Raw genomic sequence first — 25,093 nt, 5'->3', positions numbered from 1 at the left:
TCCCCCAATCCTTTATATAGTTATCCATCTCCTTGCCAATGGATGAACCCTTGTGATCAAAAATTTCTTTGAAGCCGATAATCCGTTTCTGTAGTGTCTACTCACTGTAAATAAAGTGGGCTATAATACACATATAGCCCACATTATGTATGGAGGTCCATGTATCAGTTGTAAATGACACCTTCTGGTCAGTGGCAACAAACATTTCCTTCATTGCTACCTTCTCCTTGGCATGTCTCTTCAAATAATCGCACATCATAGTTTACCATAAAGGCATGGGAAATCGTGGCTCTAAAGTGTGCACAAATTTGCAGAAGCTTGCCTTGTCAACCGTGGTAAAAGACATCTCATTAGTGATGATCATCTTCACAAGAACATCTCTCAACATCTTCTCACTGTATTGATGGATTGATAGCTTCTAAATCTACATGCCATTAGTGGCCTTAGAAGTCTCGTAACTCAGCTTCGTCTGATCAATTGTCACCAGTCCTTTGTGTATATTATACCATTGGCAACCCGTAAGATGTGCTACTAATAGTAACGTGCCTTATTTCTTCAATGATAACCATATAATTGCCCATAGTAGTGGCATTGAGCCTGCGGGTTCTCACGATCACAGAGAACTTTGGTGAAATGTTCTCATGTTCATGACCTTTTTTTACTAGGTTGTTTTTGTCTGTCGACCTTTTTATCTAGATCTATTGGGATCCAACTACTTGCAAAGGAGGTAGCTGCTCTAGATGAGAGTCTACAGCCCGAAGGATCAGTCGATGATGCCAACTGTTGTGCATCATCCTCTTGTGGAGAATCGCATCGAATCCATAATTTGTTATGCAAATAATCTGAAACAATTAACAATTAACCTTCATTTAATATGTTATGGAAATTATCTACAAATTAGAAACACATTGAAAAGGAAAAGCATATGTGTCTAGTCATGTTTGTTGTTTTAAAAATAAATAAAACACAAAAAAACTAAATGCCCACTTGAGCCACACTTGAGTAAAGGCTCGAGCAAACCGATGTCATTCCTCTTCAAGTGAAACGATATCGTTTTGATTATATAATTTTTTTAAAAAATTATGTCGGAATTCGGAGTTGGAGTACAGAGCCAACATAGGCTCTGGATTTTAACTCCGATCCGATTAGGGGAGTTGGAGTAACTCTGACTCTAATTTTTGAAAACTTCGACTCAGTTAGAGTTAGAACCTTGTCAAAGTTCGGCTGGAGTTGGAGTTTCAAAGTTTTTGCCCACCCCTACTCATAGGCTTGAAAACCATGTGCCTATCCAACAAAGACTAAGGTTGTGAACCGCCAAAACACAAGGACATACAATTCAAGTCTAGCTGTCATTAGTTAGGACTTAAGGATGTAACAACAACCATGGAAGTCAACGACCCCAAGCATGATGCTCACCCATTGAATTGATGCCCCTAGCACACTACTCTCTCGTGCAAGCAAAATTAAAGTCCCAGCAGTCGCATTCCAACAAGGACCAGGGAAAATCATGCCTAAAGACAAACTCAACCATATAAAAAAATCCATCTCTTATAAATAGGATCGAGGTAGGTATCAAATAGATTCTGTCTATAAGAAGGAATCCACACATTCGCTATCATTGGCTCAAGTATCGAAGATATCGCACACCACACCAAGCCTTCCTTTTCTTTTAGTTGCAGGTTGCTAAAGACTATTAGTAAGAAAACGAAACACGTTTTCTGGAATCAAACATTGTTCTAAGTTCTATTACCCAACTAATAATAATAATAATAATAGTGATGATGATGATGAGTATAAACTTCATTTAAATATATATATTCGATATTTGCGAGTCTTCTTTGCTCACTATACTTTCTACCACTTTTGAAATGTAATAAAGGAACATATTTTACAAAGTTTATACTTATAATTTCAAAATAATTTTTAAAATATTTTTAGTCAGGTTTTTTTTAATCAATTACAGATATCAATATTATGAAATGTTGTTGAAAAAAAAATATTTTTCAAATTACTTTACTGGAAAGATACAAAATTGATTTATTGGAAAAACCGTTTACATGGGGCAGAGGAGAAGTTCATTGATAATCATAATTTACAAGTTTTCATTGCTTAGCATCCACATGCCGGACAAGATAGATGCGGGTTCTGCTGCTGTATTTTGGTTTGTTCCCTTTCCTCTTATTCTTTTCTTTTATGTTTAATTTTTTTATCCAAAAATATAAAAAAAAAAAAAGTTTTTCAAATCACAAGATTTCTATTTTTCCGACTGTTAACTAATTAATTTATTTTTAGAACAAGCATATAAATAATATCCCTAAAAATCATTTTCCATTTGACCCTAAGCATTGCTACTAGAATTATTAACTAACTACTTTATTTTTTTCTATAAGATTTTTCCACTAGCTCTAAAATATATAGATAGACATATAAAGTTGATTTTATATCTCATATCAGACAATGAAAGTTATCCAAAAAATTCAAATAAGCATTGTGAAGGGTACGTGCCTAGTGTTGGGCCAAACCATATGAGCCTGGCCTTGGAGGCATTGATGGGTCTAAGGATAGCTCGACAAAAGCAAATCAACATGAAAGAGTAGAATGGGTCGGGCTGAGCCAAGAAGGGTAAGGTTTGCCTAGGAAGCCTAGAAAGAAGCAGCAAAGTAGGATACACAGAACACAGACCTAAGTCAGAAGACCTGACACTTTTATTGGTCGACAATCCATACGCACAAGGCCAGGGACAAGTCAACTCTGGCCCCTAGGCATCGACAGCTGGATAGACCTAGAAGGTGGGCATGCCTGACCAAGGTCACACCACATTTAATGAAGAATAGAGACGAACACACCACAACATGAATCCTAGACTATCAATAGTTGCTACGATCATGCATAGATAGCTTGTTGCATGGCAGAACATTGGAAAAGGCACGGCCTGAGTGCGGAGCGACACCACTATGATTGACTTACCAGGGGCCTGCCTCTACCAAGTATTATGCTCCCCTTTTCAGGGGAAAAGTCTCTGGAAACGCTTTCATTTGAGCTCCCTTAAATCCTAGATGAGAATCCTAATTGACTTAGGTATCAGAGGTATCCTCCATCACCCCAAGCCCTTATCTCCTATATTCGCAGGATCAGATGAAGCTATAGTGGATTTGGTCCGGTTACGAAACATGACATCAAAAGTGGCGCCATCTATGGGATATTTCCTATAGAAGCGTGTCCTTCGCATGCTGGCAACAATGCATTCCTAGACTTCACTCAAGGAAGAAGATCAGCTTGGAACAATGGAAGCAAGACTCACAAAAATGGGAGACACAATAAAGAAGATGACGAGGAAGGTGAGCCCTTTGCCAAGAAAATGCCATGTTATGGAGAACCAATAAAGAACTGTCGAGAGAAGAACCCAGCCACAACAAATATGCCGAATTGCGGCACATCCCGGAGTTCACCACTATTGAAGAAGAGAGACGCAGAATGCACTTTGAGTTCCGAGAGCTCGGGGATAAGAAGGGCCAAGCGAATGGGAGCTTCATCCTCTGTAGACCAATTGTTCACTAGCACAAACCTACCATACAACACATTAATCATGGCAGTCTGACTCCCATTGAAGTTCAAAGTCTCACAGATGAAAGCAATTGAAGGGCCCATGGATCCGGTAGAACACTTTGAGATGTTCAAATCCCACATGGCCCTTCACGGGTTCTTGGGAGAGGTCTCATGCTAAGTCTTCTTACTAACGCTAAAGGGGGTAGTGAGAGTTTGCTTCGGATCCCTACTGCCAAGGTTTGTTGACGACTTCAGTGAGTTCGCCTGTCTCTTTTTAACATAGTTTATTGCGCGCCAAAAGAGGAGGTGCCTGACTGCCTACCTACCTCCTAATGGTAAAACAATGTGACGAAGCAAGCCTGAAGTCATATCTCTCCCAATTCAATCAGGATCTCATGACCACTTATGATTAGGATGAAAAGATGACCTTGGCGGCTTTGCTTTTTTTTGGGGGGGGGGTCTGGCCACAGAACCTGTTCATGGACCAAACCGATAGATTTATCAATGCTAAGGACACCCTCTAGACTTTGACAGCCCCTAAGAAAATTGAGCTAAAACAAGTGGATAAGAGAGTTACAGGGCAGAATAACGGGGTGAACCGTGAAGGGAACAAGAAAGGTGTGCAAGAAGTCAAATGAAAGAATGAGGCTCCAGCTTGGGCACGAAATGGACCACGCATGCATACAAGTATGGCTGTGGAAGACAAATGCACCTCGAGCTCAAAGGAGGAACGTTAAAAGGGCTAGGAGAGCCACAAATATTGCATATACCACTGGAAAAACTAGCACCGAACCTAGGACTACTATACCCTGAAATGGAGGACGGAAGAGTTGGCGAGTCTACTGGACCAGCGATGACAGGTGGACGAATGGCCAGCATGACGAGCAAACGATCGCCCTAGGCCTCGATGGAGTGAGAGCCTGCGACATAAGAGCATGCTAAGGATGGACAATGCAGTTGGCGAGATCCGCATGATCGTTGGAGGATATGCAAGAGGAGGGCCCACCTCATTGACACAAAGGGCCCATGCTCGTAGAGCTCAGTATAAGGAAGTGTTTGCGAGAAGGAGGGCCGCTGCAGTGCCAAGAGGTACACAAGGGGAGCTACCATAACATTCAGGGAGAAAGACAAAGAAGGCATCCTCCACCTCCATGACGATGCCTTAGTAGTCATTGTGTAGATTGCCAATTTCACAATGTGGAGAATCTTGATTGACAACTGCAGCTCAGTAGACATCCTATTCTCAGAGGCCTTCATTAGGATAGAAATCAGCTCTGACCGACTGCGTCTGGCCCCGATGCTGCTCAAGGGTTTCATAGGAGATATCATCCAGCCAATGGGAGGAATTACCATGTCTGTCTTGGCTTGGAAGGCCCCTAAAACTTCAGCCATGATAACTAATTTCCTAGTGGTGACGGCCCCCTCCTTGCACAACGCGATATTAGGTCACCCGATCCTGAATAACCTAAAGGCGGTGACATCTATGTATCACCTCAAGATGAAGTTACCTACCGACTTGGGGGTGGGCAAAATCCAAGGCGAGTAGGTGCTGGCTCGGGAATGTTATGAAGGGGAATTAAGGCATGAGGGGAAGGAAGTCAGGACCATTGAAGCGGGGTGCTCTCTCATATAGTTAAGGCAGAGGAGGGGCACCCGGAAAGGCGAGTGGCATCACATCCTTCCCAAGGGTTTGGAAAAACTTGAAGGCTCAAGGGTGAAGCTCAAGGGAAGCCAGGTTTAGAGTACTAAGATTAATTGCGAGGTGCTCTCTCATGCAATCTCTTAGCTGCTTGAGACCCTCATTGTAGCCATATCCCTAGGCCTTGTCTTGAACAGCTTTGGCACCCTTGATTTGGGACATGACCACTCCCCAGAAGGAAATCAACATGAAAGAGTAGGATTGGCCGGGCTGATTCAAGAAGGGTAAGGTCGACCTAAGAAGCCCTGAAAGAAGTAGCAAAGTAGCACACTCAGCACATGGACTTGAGTCAAAAGACTTGACATCTCTACTGGTCAGAAATCCATATGCACAGGGTCAAAGACAACTCTGGTCCCTGGGCACCAACAGTTGGATAGACTTGGAAGGTGGACATGCCTAATCGAGGCCACACCATATTTAATAAAGGATAGAGATAGACATGCCACGACATGAACACTGGACTATTTGTGGTTGCCACAATTAGGCATGGATGACTTGTCGCATAGAAGAACATTGAAAAATGGCACGACTTGAGTATGGAGCGATATCACTACGATCAGCTTGCTAGGGGCCCGCTCCTACCAGGTATAAACACTCCCCCTCACAGGGGGAAAGTCTTTGGAAGCACTTTCATTTGAGCTCCCATAAATCGTAGATGAGAATCCCAACTAACTTAGACATTAAAGGTATACCCTACCACCCCAAGCCCTCATTTCCTATATTCGCAGGAGTAGACAAACCTACAATGGAGTTCCTTGGGCTGCGTAATACGACATCAACAAGTATACAATAATATTGTAAGTCTAGAAATTTTAATCTTCCTAAACTTTTCATTTGCATGGCTCGAACTATAGCGTTATATTTTTAAAACACCAATAACTCCAAAAAAAAAAAAAGATAAAGTATTTCTTTTACAAATTCTTACCATTGGTGATATTAATTCATTTCTTAGTGAAATTCTATTTATGTCATTATTCACTTTACAAATCCAAACCCATTATATCTAAAATTAATATGATCGATGTCATTATTATTTTTATTTGTCACTTTGTACAGTATTTATATATATGAATGAAACAAACAACAAGAAAAATAAATATGATTGTGGTCACCACACAGATTTCTCTGCAATTGAGTTAATTAATTAAAAACTTTAGATTAATTTATTATCATACTACTTGGTGGATTTCGAACCTATTAATATTTTAATGCTTGTTAGGTTATTGCAGGCTCTCCTTCAATTAATATCTTATTTGCGATTTGAGAAATCTCAAGCTTCACTGAATGCGTGACTTGATTAATTATTATTTTTCAAGATTCTGAACAGCACCTGATTCATATCAGTCATAATATTAGAATAGAGAAATACTTTTTGCAGTCGGAAAATGCAGTCGGCGTGCAGTCAGATGTAAAAAAGTGAATTAATACATGATCTACATGAAAAAAAAATTATTTTTATAACTTTTTTTTATTCATGTAGGTCTCCCTGAATATAAAAATATTTTTTATAATTTTTTTTATTCATTCTGTACAGCCGACTGCACGCCGACTGTATTTACCGACTGTATATAGCAAAGTCCATTAGAATATTCCAGTTTTGTTACGTGCAACCGCCCATGCAGAACCGATGCGTAACCGAGTGATGTAGTAATTTGTCACGTTAGCCTCTGACAGAAAATATAGAAATAAAAAAAATGACTACTGAGAAAAGCAGAAGTCCGTCTTCCGGTACAGAGCTCCTTCATCTTCTCCAAGCACAGAGAAGCCAAATCCCCTTTCCCTTTCGTCTTCCCCATAGTGCTGCTTAAAATCATCTTTCACTCGTTCAAGAAACACGAAAGGCACACTCCTCCCAACCGACTCTGCATCCACAACAAGAAGAAAAACTGCATGCCCAAAGAAACGAATTCAACTACACACGTTGCAACCAGAACTAAAATCAAATTGCCTAAAACAACTAAAGATCAAAGAACTAATTGGCCAAAGCAAAGCAATCGGTTGCTAATTTTAAAGAACTACCCGGAGGCTTCATTTCTATTCCTAGGAAATGTCTGTCAAATTTAATAAATTGACGATTCGAACTCTAGACTTTCAAAAAGCCTATTCAAATGAGCCTGGCATTGCCATTTTGACTTGGGTGAGCGAGATGGGTTTTTAGTTTTCTCGGCATGCAAACATATGATAAGGGAGATAGGAATCAAGATCCAGAAAATCAAATTGACTTGACTTGAGTTTTGGCAGGATTTTTAACATAAAGAAAATTTTCATCTGATCAAGAAAAGTGGTAGATATCGGTGTTTTTTCAGGGAGAAGGAAGTGCCGGAGAAAAAAGCTTGGGGAAGGAAGAAAGGAAAATAACTTAGAAGGAGAAGGGAGAAGATGGAATGAGAAGAGAGTAATAACAGTGTATTCGACTTTAAAGGAGAAGACTATCACGTGATTGCTCTCCTTGCCTACTGCCAGCTTCAACTAAAACACACCATTTTATTCAAAGATAAATGATATTTACAATTATGATTGTGCAAGCGGTATGTAATTGCTTTAAAAAAAATGAATTAATATGGAATACATATGAAAAAAAAATTAACTTTTTAATCGTAGATTCTACTCTTTTTCAAAGCGATTGTGCGGTATTTGTAATTCCACGACTGTATGTAGCATTGCTTTTATTTAAATAATGTGAAGATTACCTGACAGTTGCACCAGCAGGTTGAACAAAACTCTTTTTGTATTCTCTTAATAGAAATGATATTTATAGTTGTAGTTATGCAAGCACCGCATAATTTAAAAAATAAATAAATTAATACGAAATTCATATAAAAAAATTAATTTTTTAATAGTAAATTTTATTCTTTTTTAAAATAATTGTACAGTACTTATATATTTTACAACTGTAAATAACATTATTCATAAAATATTAAAGAACTTGTTAAGCAAATTTTCTTTTATTAATTTGCAAACCAATTTCCATATATATTGAAAATTGAAACAATATCCATCAAAGCTTGCCTTCAAAAAATAAAAATGGGGTCTTTGATATTTAAAAGACAAAAAAATAAAATAAAATAAAATAAACTTTAAAAATCTCTTTTTTTAAGCTGACCCCGATGACTAATTTTTCCACTTTTTTAAATTTACATGTTCAATTTGTCAATGAAAAGGGTGAGCTTCCGCCGGTTTAGATTAGAAAAATGGTCCGTTCAGTCTAATTTTGGAAAGATAAAATTCATTCGATCTAGTCTTGGTCTAGGAGTTTTTTTTATCCCGAATTAGATCAAATGAAAAATATATATATATATATATATATATATATATATATAATTTATATAAATAATTATATAAATTAATTATATAATTTTTATATAATTATTAACTAACATTAATATTTATAATTATATACTAATACTAATAGTCTAAAATAGTATAAAAAAATAATACTAATAGTCTGATATAGACTATAGTTATACTTATAATAATATAGTTATACTAAATCGCTGTAATTAATACTAATATATAGGCTTATAGTTATACTGATAGTCTACTATTAATATTATTATATAGTTATACTAATCACTATAATTAATATTAATATATAGCTATACAATATATTTATACAGTTGTACTAATACTATTCGTCAATTATATAGTATAAATTCTAATATAGGCTATATAGCTAATACTAATATTTATATTAATACAAATACTCTAGTGTCTAATATAGTAATATAAAATATAATTATACTAAATCACTTATTCACCATAATTAATATTACTAATATATAGCTATACTAATAGTTTAATACTAATATTATTATATAGTCATACTAATCATAATAACTAAATCAATATAAGTCTATATCTATATATATTTAATATCAATGTATTTTTATATCCTTTAATGTATAACTATAATATATAGTACTAGTATATATTAATATATTAACATATTATAAGAGTTATAGTATAAATTATAATATATGTATAAATTTATAATAGTATTAGTATAGTTAACTTAATATGTTGTATTAAATCACTATAACTGCATAGATTATTAGTAATAAGAGTATTACTATTATTTAATATACTATTACAAATTTATTACTAACATATAGCATTTTTGTAATACTACTAGTATAGTTATTAGTTAATATATTATAGTATTAATACTAGTGTAATAGTGTATTATTAATTTATTAGTTATAGTAAATAAGTTAATAACTATTACTATATACTAATGGACTAATAGTATTATATTTATACTAATATATATTAATATTATATTTATGATTAATTTTATTTTTCTTTCAAGTTTTTTTTTTTTTTTTGTTGGTATTTTTGGCTTAAAATTGGATAAATTGTTAATGGGCTTTCACTGTTAGGCTGAAAAATATAGGATATAAAAATTTTACCCATTTAGAACATGGTGGACCGAACGGACTGGACCGTTTCTAATAATACCGGATTGGCCTGGTTCTTAGGTTGTTAGGTCCGATTTAAGATAGGAAAATCTTAGACCGAATAGGTTTGGTCTGGCCACAAAACCTCTCGGGACCATACTGAACTCCCCGTAGTCAACGTATTATTTATGAGATTCAAGTAGTGCCATTGTTGGGTTTGTGGAACCTAATTTTATTAGTGTGTTGGTCCAATAATCTGACATGATAAGGATGCATTATTATTTTTTGGTGGATTTTCAAAGAGGCATGGGTTGCAAGGCCCAAGCCAAAGTGAATATGTCCAAGCTTTATGGTTGCCCCCGAGGAAAATCTTTAGCACTATTTGCGATTAGAAAAAGTGCTAGTTAGAAAGTTCGCTTGACGTTTGCGTGATAGGGAGTCGAGTGAAGCTCATGCAAAGAGTTTGCTTTAGCAAAGCTTGGATAGAGAGTTCGCCCGAGTGAATAACGTAAAAAAGTGAAAATTAGGACTTCTATTGTATGACACTATAAATATATATTTAACGAACAATTTAGTAGGTTCTAAGTGTTCTAAATAGTGAGATTTTGCCCAAATTATAGTTTGTGATTCCTTAACATAATAACATCTTTTGCATCTTTATAGATATAAGTATTTTGTCAAACCACGTTAATTTGTGTCGTGTGATTAATTTGCTTGTGTGTGCTTTACTTTGTCTGTCGTTATTTTTCACAACAACTATTCGAAAGCCTTTGCATCACATACCATCTACATTGCATAATTTGATTGGTAAGAATTAGATTTTAAAATTTATACTTCAAATTAAACTATAGTACATAAATGATGTATGATGTAAAAACTTTTAAATATAATTATTAAATAAGACTCATTATATAAAAAATTAAATCACTCATATATATTTCTTATAATTATAGAATCCACGTCAATAATAATAATAATAATTTTTTTTTTGATTTCCCGATTTGGGTCATCCAGTATCCAAACGGGTGGCCACCATAGATGAGATGGTCCGTCCATGGGGTGGGTGGCTTTTATATATATATATATATATATATATATATATATATATATATATATATATTTAATTTTAATTTCTATTTTTGTTATAATTTTTAATTTTTTCCAAACTCTACACGGGTGTAGATTCAGAGTTCTTTGGATACACCTAATTAGATTTGGATATATAATAATATCTTTATACCTCATTTATTATTATTATTTTATCACACAGTTATTTTTTTCTATTACTCTTTAAATCTAGATTAAAAATATAAGAACATGACCTTCTTATATAATTTAGAAGAAAATAAATCTAATCAAATAACATAATCATGTAATTTAATAAAAAATAAATTTAACTTTATAAAAATTGACATTCCTTTGAATCAACTTTTATAAAATTGAATTGAATTTGAATTAATTTACATCATTATTTCAGTTGATTGAATTTATTTTCTTCTAAATTATGCAAGAACCCCATTTTTTGATATTTTTAATCTAAATTTAAATAGTAAAAAGAAAAAAATATAAATAATAAATCAATAATAAAGAAGGTGTACGAGTATGATAAGGTGAATATATAATGTAAGGTGTACATATGATTCTTCAACCTCCACTACCCAAATCTTCCCAAAAGGTAGGGTTTAAGCAAACTAACATAAAAAAAAGGAAAAGATATCGAATTTGAAGTGAGAGAGATAAATATTTAATAATATTATAAAACCTATTTATCTCTCTTTCACTTGATTATTCAAATGAGAGGAGAGATTCTGATTAAGAAAGAAAGCGACAGAGTGAACAATAGAATTGGGAAGTTTCTTGAAAAGCAAGAAAAAGGGGAAAATACCAAAAAAGAGATGAGTCAAACTGAAAAAGACAGGTATAATCGGCCACAAAAAAGAAGAAGAAAAAAAAAAAAAAAAAAAGAAGTGAAAAGACGATATATCTTGGTATTAAATGCAATATTATTCGTAGTGAACTTCTCATCAAAGAGATAAGAGGCATCAGGGATATCCTATAGGTATATGCTTCATCTTAAAAAAATAATAATAATAATATAAAAATAATTTTATAAATTGATATGATTTTATTTAATTTATTAGATTTATTTTATAATAAAAATAAATTCATAATACGAAGAATTACATCAAATTATATTAATTTATAAGATAGTTTTTATGTAATCTATTTGTGACTATAAGTATTAATATTTATTATGAAAAAAGTAAATAAATATAATGTCAATATGACAAAAAAATTAATAATAAATTATACTCTTTTTCTTTTTAAAGAAACTTATAAATGCATAGTATTTACACAAATCATAATTATATTTAATATTACTCTATAGAAAATAATGTTCTATTATGCCTGGTGTTTGTGTTCTGGAAGAAAAGAAAGGCTTTATGACTCTAAGTTTCAACATGGTGTTTTGCCCCGAGGGGTGCGGTGTGTTTTGAAATAATGTGAATTGATCTTTGACGGATTTTTTTTTTTTTTGACTTTTTTAAGGGTTTATTTTCAACATGGGGCCCTCATGTGCACCCCAGGCTACGGGTGTAAGCTAGTCGGTCCAGATTAAAAAAGGCATCAGGATATCTTATAGGTATAGGTATATGCTTCATCTTAAAAAAATAATAATAATTATATAAAAATAATTTCATAAATTAATATAATTTTATCTAATCTATTAAATTTATTTTATAATAAAAATAATTTCATAATAATATAAAAAATCACATATTAAATTATATCAGTTTATAAGATAATTTTTATATAATCTATTTGTGACTATAATAATTTCCTTGTAGATATAGAATATGCAAGTATTGACATTTATTATAAAAAAATTAAATAAATATGATGTTAAGATAAAAAAATAATTTTTAAATAATAAATTTTAATTTTTTTTAAAAAAAATATTACTCCGAGGGAATGTTCTATTATACTTGGTGCTGGACGAAAAGAGAGGCTTTATGACTCTCAAGTTTCAACATGGCGCCCCCACGGATGCGGTGGGGTGTGAAATAATTCTCTAACAGATTTTCCCACTTTTTTAAGGTTTATTTTCAACATGGGACCCTCATGTACGGTGTAAGCTACTCGGTCTAGATTGAAAAACGCGATTAGACCAAATTTTAGATAGGTCAGTTTTAATCTAATAAATTGTAAATCGAGACCATTTAATCCAATTTTAAGGTTTATAAATTTTGAATTTGACCGGACTGAATAAACCAAACTCCTATATATTTTTTAAAAGTATTTTTAATAATTTAATATATTATTTTTATATAATAATTATTTAAGTTAATGATGTAATTTTTATCTAATTTATTATTATTAACTATATAAAATATTTTTTAATTAGTTAGTTACATAATCTACATTAATAATTTACTTAATTTTAATTTAGTAATTTAAATAAAATTTTTATTAATTTATTTGAAAAAAAGAAGAAGAAAAAAATTGAGCTAGACTAAAGAGACCAATCGGGCTGGACCGGATTGATTGCTACATGTCCGATCTGGTCCCTATGAATGTTTGGTCTGGTTTGGTCTCAGGAAAATGATGGACCATTTCGATCTATCACAACTTGGACCGAACCAAACCGATTTACACTGCTACCCTTGGCTCGCTTTTGTCCATTTATTTTATATCCAATCACTTTTATATAATTTTTATAGATTTTATTAATGTGATTGGATGTATCACTTTTTTAAATATTAAATAACTGTTTTGATTAATCACATCATTAAAGTATGCACAAGGAATAAGAAAAAAATAACGATACATAGCAGACTTGTTGTCATAATAGAATTTTCTAGGAAAAGGGTTTAATTTTGAGTTAAAATCCTTTCCAATTCCATCATTTTGAGCATAACAAAAATTGATATTTATTGAATATGTAATACAGGTTGAGAGTTTTATAAAGATAGTCTACTTTGCGTAACTATCTTTCTTCCATTTAAGATTTTAGTATTTGATAAATAATCCGAGTTTCGCCACATTACAGAATAGTTTTTTTTTAAACTAAATTTGTATGAATCTGGCTGTCAGCAGAGAGTGTGGTTTGTTCTCTCGTATTTTAAATTTATACTGGCAGAGAATCTTGTGAGGCTTAAAGGTATTGTAATGAAAAAGAAAGGGTGATCTTTTTCTGACAAAATTCTCTTTTGTTTTGGCAAAGTATGACAAAGTTGATAGAACAAAAAGTACACAACATTGTATTATTGTATACAGCTGCTTTTGGGAGTTTGAAGAAAAAAAGGGCCAATTTGTTGATAAAAATCCGAGAATTTTCTAAACTTTTAAGATTTAGAGCGACGAAGATAGACACAAGTGTCTCATATTAAGTAAATAACTTCCAGGAGTCTTATAGTGTAATTATCACAAAGTTGATGTCTAATTCAAGTTTTGGAACTCTTACATAGTTTAAAAGAAGAAGTTTTTAACGGTCCATTTGGATTCTGAGATGAGATGAGATTGTTTTAAATGAAAGTTAAAAGTTGAATAAAATATTATTAAAATATTATTATTGTTTTAAAATTTGAAAAAGTTGAATTGTTTATAATATTTTATGTAAAAATTTGAGAAAATTATAATGATGAGATGAAACATTTTTTGAATCCAAATGAGCTCTTTAAATAAATATCTTATGTACAACTGCCTAAATTCCTAAACAAGTCCAAACAAGGCTAATTTGCCTAATCAAATTGAGGAGACCTTTCTATTCTTTGAAAGATATTTAGTAAGCAAATGCAAAACTAATAGAAATTATTATTGTTCATGTAGTTGTGGGATTTCTCATCACCAACAAATAAATGAGAGCATATATGGAAGCGAAAATCAAGGCACTTAACCGGAAATTTTAGACATCAAAAGTGTTTCACTCGCAGAGATGTATATGATTGCATAAGATGGAACAAAAGTCAAGTGGAGAGGGAAAGAGTAAGCATGAGAGTGGACAGATAAGAGGGTTGGTTAGGGTATTTTGGAAGGGTATGTAATATGTAATGTAGGCATGTAAGCAATGCAGCTGGCTAGGATGGACACAACAACTCACACAGCAACCCTTGTAGCCAGCGGCACCCCACCCATACCATTCATACATTACACACACCTTCCTCGTCCATTAGCTAACAATAGAGTCCTTTTTTGTTCATGCCTACGGCTCCATCTTCGCAGGCTTCAATTTCATTTTCCTTCCACCTCAATCATTTTGGCATGTCCTACAGCTACTTCATGAGCTCTCCACTCATCGTGCTCAAACGTTATTAGATATTCTTGATACATAAATGACGCGTTATTGTTATCTTATCATAACATACTATATTAATTTTAATTGATATATCGTCTTATGATAAGATAAAAATGCTATGTGCCTATATTCTGATAATATCTAATAATTACTCCATCATGCCACGTTTCAAATTGATTTTTTCTCTTTTAATTTCAGTTAGTTTTAATCTCATGCTTTATTTTCGCATGTAAGACTACTGTGATCAATACGAGTTTTGCTCCAAAATATTCTTAAGGATTTGGGCAATTTATTTAAAATTGAAGGTGGACTGTTTGGTTATAACTTATGGGTAGCACTTTAGCTCTTCATTTCGGCATGTTTTTTTTTGGTCACTCCACCAAAGAAGACAGACAGCATGTGTCTTCATTGTCAAGACTCAAGGCCTCTCTATGTTTGTCGTTGTAATAAGTTGCAACTTGTAACATGGCATTTTGGTTAAGTGGATCCCATTTTGGTAATTTCCCTACCTTCCCCTCAAAACTCGACACTTTCTAACCAACTTTCATCCCCCGTCCGTCTTGACACCTAACCACCCTCCCTTATACGACACGTGGTCAATTGACCCACTTCTACGGAAAAGGCGTAGATTGTATATATATAATATATAAAATCCTTGCCACTTCGTGCTTGAAAACACAGGAACGCATCGTCTCTCTCCCTCTCCCCCACTCTCTCTCTCTCTCTGCGCGTCCGATTTATACAGAATACCGGCCGGTATACGGCACACAGCTGGATAAGTTCCAATTAGCACTTAACGAACGGGAACTACTAGAAATATTGTCGGTCTCGAACCGCACTTACAGTAATATGCCAATCGAGGCAGGGGCAGCGTCGCCGTCCGATAGAGCTGCTAAGCCTGCCGTGCTGCCCACGATGATTCCGATACAGAACCCGATGATGATGTCGGAAGACTTCGCCCGTGACGCGATTCTCGCGTGGTACTGCGGCGAATTCGCGGCGGCTAACGCTATCATTGACTCGCTGTGCGGCCACCTGGCGCTGCTAGGTGGAGCGAGCTCCGAGTACGACGCCGTTTTCTCAGCGATACATCGCCGGAGGCTCAACTGGATCCCCGTTCTCCAGATGCAGAAGTACCATTCCATCGCCGACGTGACGCTGGAGCTACAGCGTGTCGCGGAGAAGATGAATAAGGAGGACGCCGAAGCCGAGAGAACGCAGGGTGCGGAGGTAAAGGTGTCGGAATTCGATGAGGAAAATCGGAAAGTCGATGAGAAAGAGAAGATGTACGAGAAAGTGACGGAAAGTGATGCAAATGGTGAAGGTGAGGCTGGTGAAGAGCACGATTCGTCACCGGATAGTGATATCACTGATTCAGGTATGTGTGTTTTTCGACTTTCATCCTCAAAGCTCAGATTCTTACTCCTATTCCTATCGACTTTCATCCTCAAAGCTCAGATTCTTACTCCTATTCCTATCGACTTTCATCCTCAAAGCTCAGATTCTTACTCCTATTCCTATGGTTTTGTTGGTTTCTGTTGCATAAGAGAATAGGATCAGTGACGTTACTGGAAAGTTCTGCATCAAAATCAGGTTTTTTTTGGCCAGTCATATGATTCGAAATTTTTCATTTTTTCCGGTTATACGATAGTTCTGAATGCGAGGAGATACGGTGCTTAGTTCGGTCTTCATATTTTAGCAGAACTTAGAGAGATTAGGTCCCGTTTGGTTGCTGAGAAACGGTTGGTAGGACGACGAAAGAAAGTTTATTTGAATCGATTTGAGTGTTTGGTGGCCAAGAAAATTCAAAACCACCCCGAATAATTCTAACAGACGTCCGAGCTGTAAGCTCTTGCTGACTCGAGCTTTAACTAGTAGGCAGATTTACGTATTCGTTAATTATTTTTATTCTTAAAACCCGTCATCGTGTCATCCATTTTCTCTATATCCAAGCAGGAAATATGATTCTTCTTACACGGGATCCGATAGATTCAAATCGCGATTTGAAGTTTCTCCCACTTTGAATTCAACGAGAGAATTCGTTTCCAGTTTTATGGGTTAATCATTTTCACAAAAATATCAAAATAAATTAGGAGAAATTCAAGAAAATGTGGTTGATATGGTCCCGAGGTTTAAGTGCCGGGTGTTTTACAATTCCGAGGTGGGCGATCTATTTAGGTGTGATTTGAATAGAGAGATAATATTGATAGGAAAATTTTAGTTGTAATTATATTTATGTATTAATTTATTGTGATCGGTTAAAAAATAAATTTTATTAAAAATAATATTAATTTAAATTTTAAGTATGAAAGAATTAATATTGATATAAAGATTAGTACGCGATTTTATTTATATGAATAAAAGTCATACGGATAATTTGATAATTTTATATATAATTAATTTTGAAATAAAATATTATTTTTTGATATTATTAAATTATTTATTATTTTATATTTAAAATTTTAAAAAAGTTATAATAATAAAACGAAACGGTGAATGCGTTCTTTAGGCTGCACTCGGCAGTAAGCGAATATCGTGATTGCCTCGAGATGCGTGCTACGATTTTTTTTCGTGTTATTGGCGGCGTGCGAGCACGGGCTTTGCAATTTTTTTTTTAATTTAAATTTCTGTACATTATTGAATAAATAATAGAAGTGAGAAAAATTATATTAGTAAACCAGTTGCTAAACTACCCCGTATTGTTGATATAGTCAAATTTGTTTTTTAAAAAAATTTAAAATTTAAATCTTTTATAAATTAAATTCTATTATATTAATAGTGTAAATAATATTTTTTTTTTTATATCTGACTTATAAGTAAAATAATTCAATTAGGAAAATAATTTTTTAGAAATGCTATATGGAAGCTTTACCGTATCCTTCGTTGAATCATGTGACTTATTAATTTTGTTATTCTATTTAAAGTAAAAATAACAAATTATTTTTACAATTATTTTTATTTACTTTATTAATGTAATTTTTTAAAATAATTATTTTATATTAGTAAAAATTGATGTAACTAATTACATTAATGGAATATATAAAGAATTAATAAAAATGAGTGAATATAAAATTTTTCTTAAAAATATCAGTTAATGGAGGTGTGACATATAAATAATATAAATCGTATAAATAATATAGAATTTTATATCTAGGGTGGAGAAAAAATTGTAGGGCTTTGATTTATATGGGTTTCTCGTCTAGATTTTTAAAAAAAAAAAAATTGTTGTAAGGGATTTGGTTGGTAGGTGGTAAACCGGATGTTAATTATTTACTAATCAATGAATCAGCGTGTGGCGGACTCGTTAGACTAGGGACCGAGTAGGCGGGTCAACTCCGTTCCGTGGGATTGGGGGGTTTTTCGGTGCTGTTTGTGATGGGTGGTGGGGGGATTGTGTTTTGTTTTGTTTTGAACATGGTGTTTGAGATGCCGGATGGGGTTCGGATCTTGTTCCCGGATGTGTGTGAGAGAGAGAGAGAGAGAGAGAGAAGAAGGGGGGGGTGGGCAGTTTCTACTTGTGTAGCGGTGCTTTAAAGGAATAGTGGGGACACGGCTTTGGTGGGTCCAAGGAAGTAAAGTACGAGCACGAATATTTAGAAATAATTTTTTTTAATATTATTTTTTTAACATCATTTAAATATAAATATTTTTAAATTAATTATTCTAATTTAAAAAATTATACAAAAATCAATTTAATTTTTTAAATTTTAAAATAAAAATAATATAAAAATTATTATTTTAATTTTATAATATTTTAATTTAATTTTTTTAATCTAATTTCATAAATATTTAATTTAAATTATTTTTTTATTATTTATAAAAATTTCATTCTATCTTATTTTTAAATATCTTATTTCATCTTATTTCTCGAATAACTCGACTTCAGATGGTCAACATATTGTAGGCCGTGTTGCGAAAATCGGTGGGTAATTCAAGTGAAGTGAGAGAGTGCTGACATAGCTATGCGACAAAAGCTACGCTAGAGTCATTATTTGCCGTCGGTGACTTTCGTCCGTATAACTTTTGGGGGCTACTGTACCGTCTCGTGCTGGCGTGACGTACAGATTAATTTTTTTTTCATATTTTTAAATATTTAAAAAAAAAAAAAAAAAAAAAACCAATACATTTAAAATTATTTTTTTAATCATTAAATATATATATATATTTTTTACCAAACAGCATACTTGAGCAGTATCACAAAACGGCATACTGCTTTATACACAACTTTTTTTATACCGTAGAAAACACCTAAACTGGAACAAGTCTTGGACTCTTGATTATTTATTTTGACATACAAAAGTGGCATGCATATTTTTGAAGGGTGTACTCGGTCGGATTCGTTTCGGTTTTATACATGTTTTTAGAATTGATACCGAATTTGATTTATTACTTAAATCGAAATTTCTAATATTTTCATTTTCAATCTGATTTGGTCGGTCCAATTCCATGAATTATTTATGTTAATAATAAGATAATGTTTACCTAAACTAAACTATTAGTTTATATATATTATAACAAATCTATTCATCATTATTTTTCTCATCATCCTCTTATTATTTCGTAATGTGATATTAGATAATTGATTTATAAGTAAAAGATAATAAATAATCTTCAATCATTTAATGTAACAGGATGAAATTATGAAAGAATAATGAAAATTAAGGTGATGTATAGAATTACCCCTTATATTATAATACAATTACATTAATAATATAATGTTTACATATAAAATAAATTTTTCTGTTGAATAGAAAAATATCTTAGTAATAAATATTAATTTATGTGATATCAACTTACATAAATAATATGATATGTTTACATATAAAATTTTCAGTTTTTAAGAACTGGTACCACACCGGACCGAACTTACCATTTCGGTTCAGTTCGGTTAAACTAATTTTCCAGTTTGTTTTGTCTACACCCCTAATATTTTCTGCTGGTGAATAGAAAAATAGTTTTATAAAATCAAAATTTGCTTTTAATGGCATCCATGATTGTATTGGTGAATTGTAAAATAGTTGTACAAAAGTTGTAAGTGTATCATTTCTGTTATACAAATTTATATACTGTTTATAGTCTATAATGTGGGTGGCTCTATGCTAAAGGTAGCAAAAGGCTTCCATGAAAGTAACCTTGTTGCATTGAAACAGAAGTTTACCCCAGCTAAACACTAAAATTACAAGGGAGTTTTAAAGTCTTCCCTTCATTTATTGTATATTCTTATCCCCCCTTCTTCAGTTATGATGGTTAACGAGTTAGTGACTCCCTGTTTGCCTGTTACTTCTAATTATTGGAATACAGGATCTCAAGAAGCTCCGCCCACTGCATTAGACATTAACATATGTGCTAACCATCGAGAATGCGAGGCACGGCCTGACCAGATCAAGTTGACAAAAGGTTTCTCTGCCAAGGAGCTAGTGAAAGGGCACATGGCGAGTTTTTTCTTTCACAAGTTAAATCAATTGCTTTCCCATTAAAAACCTGAAAACAAATAAGTTGATGTCGTGTACTTATGCTATAAAGCAATAGCAGCTCGTTCGCTATTACTGATTGCAGATGATTGCAACTGGCAGGTGAATGTTGTGAAAGGGTTGAAGTTATATGAAGACGTATTCACTGATGCAGAGCTCTTTAAGTTGAATGACTTTGTTAATGAACTACGGGAAGCTGGGCATCATGGAGAACTCTCGGGTGAGTTAAAGCCTTATCCTTCTGATTTAAGAAAAGAAAATTTGAAATTGACTTCCAATTTCATTTGTGATCGAAACATTGTCTTTAAGATAAAGCTAGTAAAATTGACTCTAGAAGAGCCAACCTGAAAAGTTGGATTTGATACCTAGTTGAGTTGGATTGAGTTGAACTAAAAGGCCATATTAGGGTCCTGATCTGAGGCAAAGAAAGAGTTTGAAGTTGAATATAAACCCATGTTTTTAACAATCTATCATTTTTATGGTGTAGCTATTCATGCTAATGCCAATCCTGATCTTAATGTGTTTAATGTTTGAGGCCTTTTCATTTATACAAAATTTTGTTTGAGACTGAGGGGCCTTCTGAATTCAGTATCTTTCTTACTTATTCGCATTTTCTCTGAGATTACTCTTAGTTCTTTTCCCTTGCCTTCTTTAACATGATGGTTGTGGAAAAGCTTGTCCTGCAAACAGCTGGTAGTTTATGGGATTTGTTGTTTACGAAATCTTATTATTCATACCTAATCTACAGGTGAGACCTTTATTCTATTCAATAAACAGATGAAGGGAAACAAGAGAGAACTGATTCAGTTCGGAATTCCAATTTTTGGACAAATAAAAGAGGAAGCTGGAAGTAACAATCAAACTGGTGAGACTTCTATAATCTAACAGATTTTATTTTTTATTTTGCTGTCCAACTTATGCTATGATCCATGAAATCACCATGACATACTCCCCTGCAAATTGTAAAGAAAGCTTGCAATTGTGTTCTATGTTTACAGGCACGATAGAGCCAATTCCAGCTCTTCTCCAAGATGTCATTGATCACCTTTTGCAGTGGCAAATTATTCCAGTGTATAAAAAACCAAATGCTTGCATCATTAACTTCTTTGACGAGGTATTCTTTCATTTTATGTCTAGAAGCCTATCACGTTCGCTCATGTGTTATTTTCTATAGAACATAGCTGCAAAGAGCATACTTCGTGCATTTGGTCTGTGTTGTGAGCCTTGAATTCTTCTTCCAATATCTCCTAGGCAGAGCTAGAGCTAAAATCATGAATATTTGTTGTGTAGGGAGAATATACACAGCCATTCATGAAACCGCCCCATTTGGACCAACCCATCTCCACTCTTCTCCTTTCTGAATCAACAATGGCTTTTGGACGTACACTTGTGAGTGATAACGAAGGGAATTACAAAGGGCCCCTCATTCTTTCTCTGAAGCAAGGGTATGTACTCGAAACTTTGACATTGTTTTACAATCTGAAATTCATGGTCCAAATAGAGAGATGCCCAACCCACTGTAGGATGGTATATGGAAAAAAGATATACTGTTGCTGCTTAACGATGACAAGGGCATCCTTTACAAAAATGCAGAAAAAACTCATAATGTAGTGGTGCAATTTGGATGTAGTCCTACACCATGTAAACGGAATTCCTCATAACAGAATCATAGGTATAAATTATCAATGACCTTTCTTCGTGAACATCATTATGTCATATAGTAATTTCATTACCGAAAAATAAAACAAATAGCCAGAGGACGCAGAGAGGTTGGCACCTTGCTCCCCAATTTGGCTTATCCAGCAGAACAGACTGTAGCTTATCCAATTTAACAATATCACATTGATCTCCTTTAGCATTTATTCATAACCGGCATCTTAATGTATACGCATATATAGGATACTGACAAAATTTTCTTCTAAACTTGAGTGCAGCTCTCTTCTAGTCATGAGGGGAAACAGCGCCGACATGGCTAGACACGTCATGTGTCCATGCCCTAACAAAAGGGTAAGCATCACACTCCTTAGAGTCCGGCTGGAGTCCAACCAAATCCAGTCCCCAACAAGTCCTCCCATGATTGCAGGCACCACGACTCTTTGGCAATCAGGAGTTCCAAGCCCATATGCAGTGACAAATGGGACTCCTAACGACCACGAGCCAATGGACACAATGCTCGGATGGGGAGTCGTTCGTGCTCCAGTGGTCATGTTGGCCCCAGTGCGCCCAATGGTGTTGAGCTCCCAAGGACTTCCTCAAGGAGGGACTGGATTTTTCTTGCCTTGGACCATGGGATCCCATAGGAAACATGCAAAGCATATTCCGCCACGTGCCCAGAAAGTGCAGCCCCTTGCCATACCTTCTCCAGTCGAAACTCATGTAGCGGGCTCCACTTCCGAAGCAGGAATCATTGTTTGAGGAATACTAATGATACCCAAGTCTCTGGGAACGAGCTTGGGGTCTTGAGCAAACCAATGGGGATCAACAGAGGCAGAATTCATGATCGTACTCTTGTTAAAAAAGTGAGGGAAAAAGGGAGGGGGAGCAGTTGTTTTAGAGGAATTCCATTTTCATCGGGCTCTACTTGTTGTCGAAGTACTTTTTATTTGGAATGCCAATCATATATATCATGGCAGGGTCTTTAGTATTAGTAGAGCTTGGAGTTTGAGAAGTGTGAATTAGCTTAAGTAAAGGAGAATTTTGCATCATTATTGCTTGTATTTTCTACTATTTTTTTCCTAGAGGCTAATCAAATCACTCTGTGGTTGCGGTTGTTTAGATTTTCTAGGATTTATGACTTTAAGACTTTCTGAGAATGTTTCCTTGATTTTTGGGTAAAGGAAAATGGTACTTGGCTCCCTCAAGTTTATGGGCTCGAATATTTTCTTTTATTTTTTATAATTTTTTTTAATGGTTAATGAAGTAATTATTAATGAAATTGTATATATATATATATATATTATTTCAATGATTAAGGATGTTAAAAACATGTTTAATGAAAAAAAAATTGCACTAGTGGCACAGGTATGCCCAATAGTAAACATGAGGAAGCCGACTAGCACTACCCTTCGAGTAAATCCAAACCCGACAAAGGAGTTGTTGCATTAAAATCATCCATATAAACCTTCCCAAACCTCTCAATTTTCTCCAAATTTTAAGGCTTTACATTTGGGAAAAATCCCAAATGCATGCTCCATCCACTTCTCCAAAATAGGCATTGGGTTTGGGGATGCTATAGTGGCTCTCCATATATCGAGACCCACTGTACATTCCCAATCCTCATTTCAGTTCATTACACCTGCATAACCTTTCTCTTTGTGTCCTTCTTGCTACCGACCCTCATTTGTGTCCCCATCCTGCAACTCCTCCGGTCGTCTTCTTAGGTAAGTCTCTATACCTCCAACATGCTCACACCCACATACACGTACATGCGCATGTGCGCGCACGCGCATGCACCCACTCTCTCTCTCTCTCTCTCTCTCTCTCTCTCTCTCCGTGTTATCGGAATGCTTTATGCCGATTATATATTTGTTCACTTGTATTGGTTCATTACTCTGGTATTTATTGTGATTTACATTGCTCTGTGATTTACTTGAATGGGTCTCTGATTTACATGGGATCCTTGCCAGACTTTCCCCTATTGAAACTCATGTGGCAGAGTCCACTTCTAAAGCAGGAATCACTATTTGAGGAATACTAATGAGACCCAAGTCTTGGGTCTTGAGCAAACCAGTAGGAATAAACAAAGGCAAAATTCATGATCGTCCTCCTGTTGTTAAAAAAGTGAGGGAAAACGAGGCAGGGAGCGGTTGTTAAAGAGGAATTCCATTTTCAATAAGTTCTACTTGTTGTCACAATACTTTTTCCTTAGAATGCCAATCATATATATCATGGCTGGGTCATTAGTAGTGGTAGAGCTTGAAGTTTGAGAAGTGTGAATTAGCTAAAGCATAGTAGAATTTTGTATTAACTATTGCTTGTATTTCCTACTTTTTTTCAAGAGACAATAATCAAATCACTCCCTGGTTGCAGTTGTTTAGCTTTTCTTGGATGTGTGACTTAACTTAAGCCTTTCTGTGTTTCCCTGATTTTCGGGTAAAGGAAAATGATACTTTGCTCTCTCAAACTTACGACTCGAATATTTTATTTTATCTTTTATTAGTTTTTTCTTGTTAGTTAAGAAAATGACTATTAATGAAATTATATATATAATTTTATTTTTTTCTTAATGTTTAAGGATGTTAAAAACATGTTTAGTGAAAATAAAGTTTGCACTAGCGGTTCATCCAGCGGTAAATGCTGGGCAGCTGACTAGCACCACCCTTCGGGCAAATCGAAATAGGCAAATGAGTTTATGCATTAAATTCATTCAAATTCACCTTTCCAACCCTCCACTTTCTACAAATTTTATGGGTTTACACTTGCGTAAAATCCCAAATGCATGCTCCATTCGCCTCTCCAAAATAGGGCTTGGGTTTGAGGATGCTACTGTGGCTCCCCATATATTGGGAGCCACTGTATATCCTCATTCCCCATTTCGGTTCATTACTCCCGCACAACTTCTCTCTTTGTGTCTTACTTGCTACCGACAATCGTTGGCATCCCCATCTTCCAACCCCTTTGGTTGTCGTCTCGAGTAAGTCTTTGCACCTTTGGCGCACACACACCCACACCTATAACAGCCCGC

At 34.4% G+C, this 25,093-nt stretch overlaps 1 protein-coding gene across 1 annotated transcript; it reads left to right on the top strand.

Annotated features, from left to right (window-relative positions):
• The first annotated feature begins 15,612 nt into the window (after positions 1-15,612).
• On the top strand, positions 15,613-23,270 carry LOC122274767 (RNA demethylase ALKBH10B). The gene is made up of 7 exons (XM_043083789.1): positions 15,613-16,316; positions 20,240-20,370; positions 20,512-20,629; positions 21,158-21,274; positions 21,408-21,523; positions 21,700-21,854; positions 22,344-23,270. The coding sequence occupies exons 1-7, from the start codon at positions 15,788-15,790 to the stop codon at positions 22,822-22,824; spliced, it is 1,647 nt and encodes a 548-aa protein (XP_042939723.1). The 5' UTR covers positions 15,613-15,787; the 3' UTR covers positions 22,825-23,270.
• Positions 23,271-25,093: the final 1,823 nt, after the last annotated feature.

The sequence above is a fragment of the Carya illinoinensis genome, chromosome 8 (assembly GCF_018687715.1).
Source record: "Carya illinoinensis cultivar Pawnee chromosome 8, C.illinoinensisPawnee_v1, whole genome shotgun sequence".
Lineage (NCBI taxonomy): Eukaryota > Viridiplantae > Streptophyta > Magnoliopsida > Fagales > Juglandaceae > Carya > Carya illinoinensis.
The sequence above is the reverse complement of the archived record's forward strand: the minus strand, read 5'-3'. Positions and strand labels throughout refer to the sequence as shown.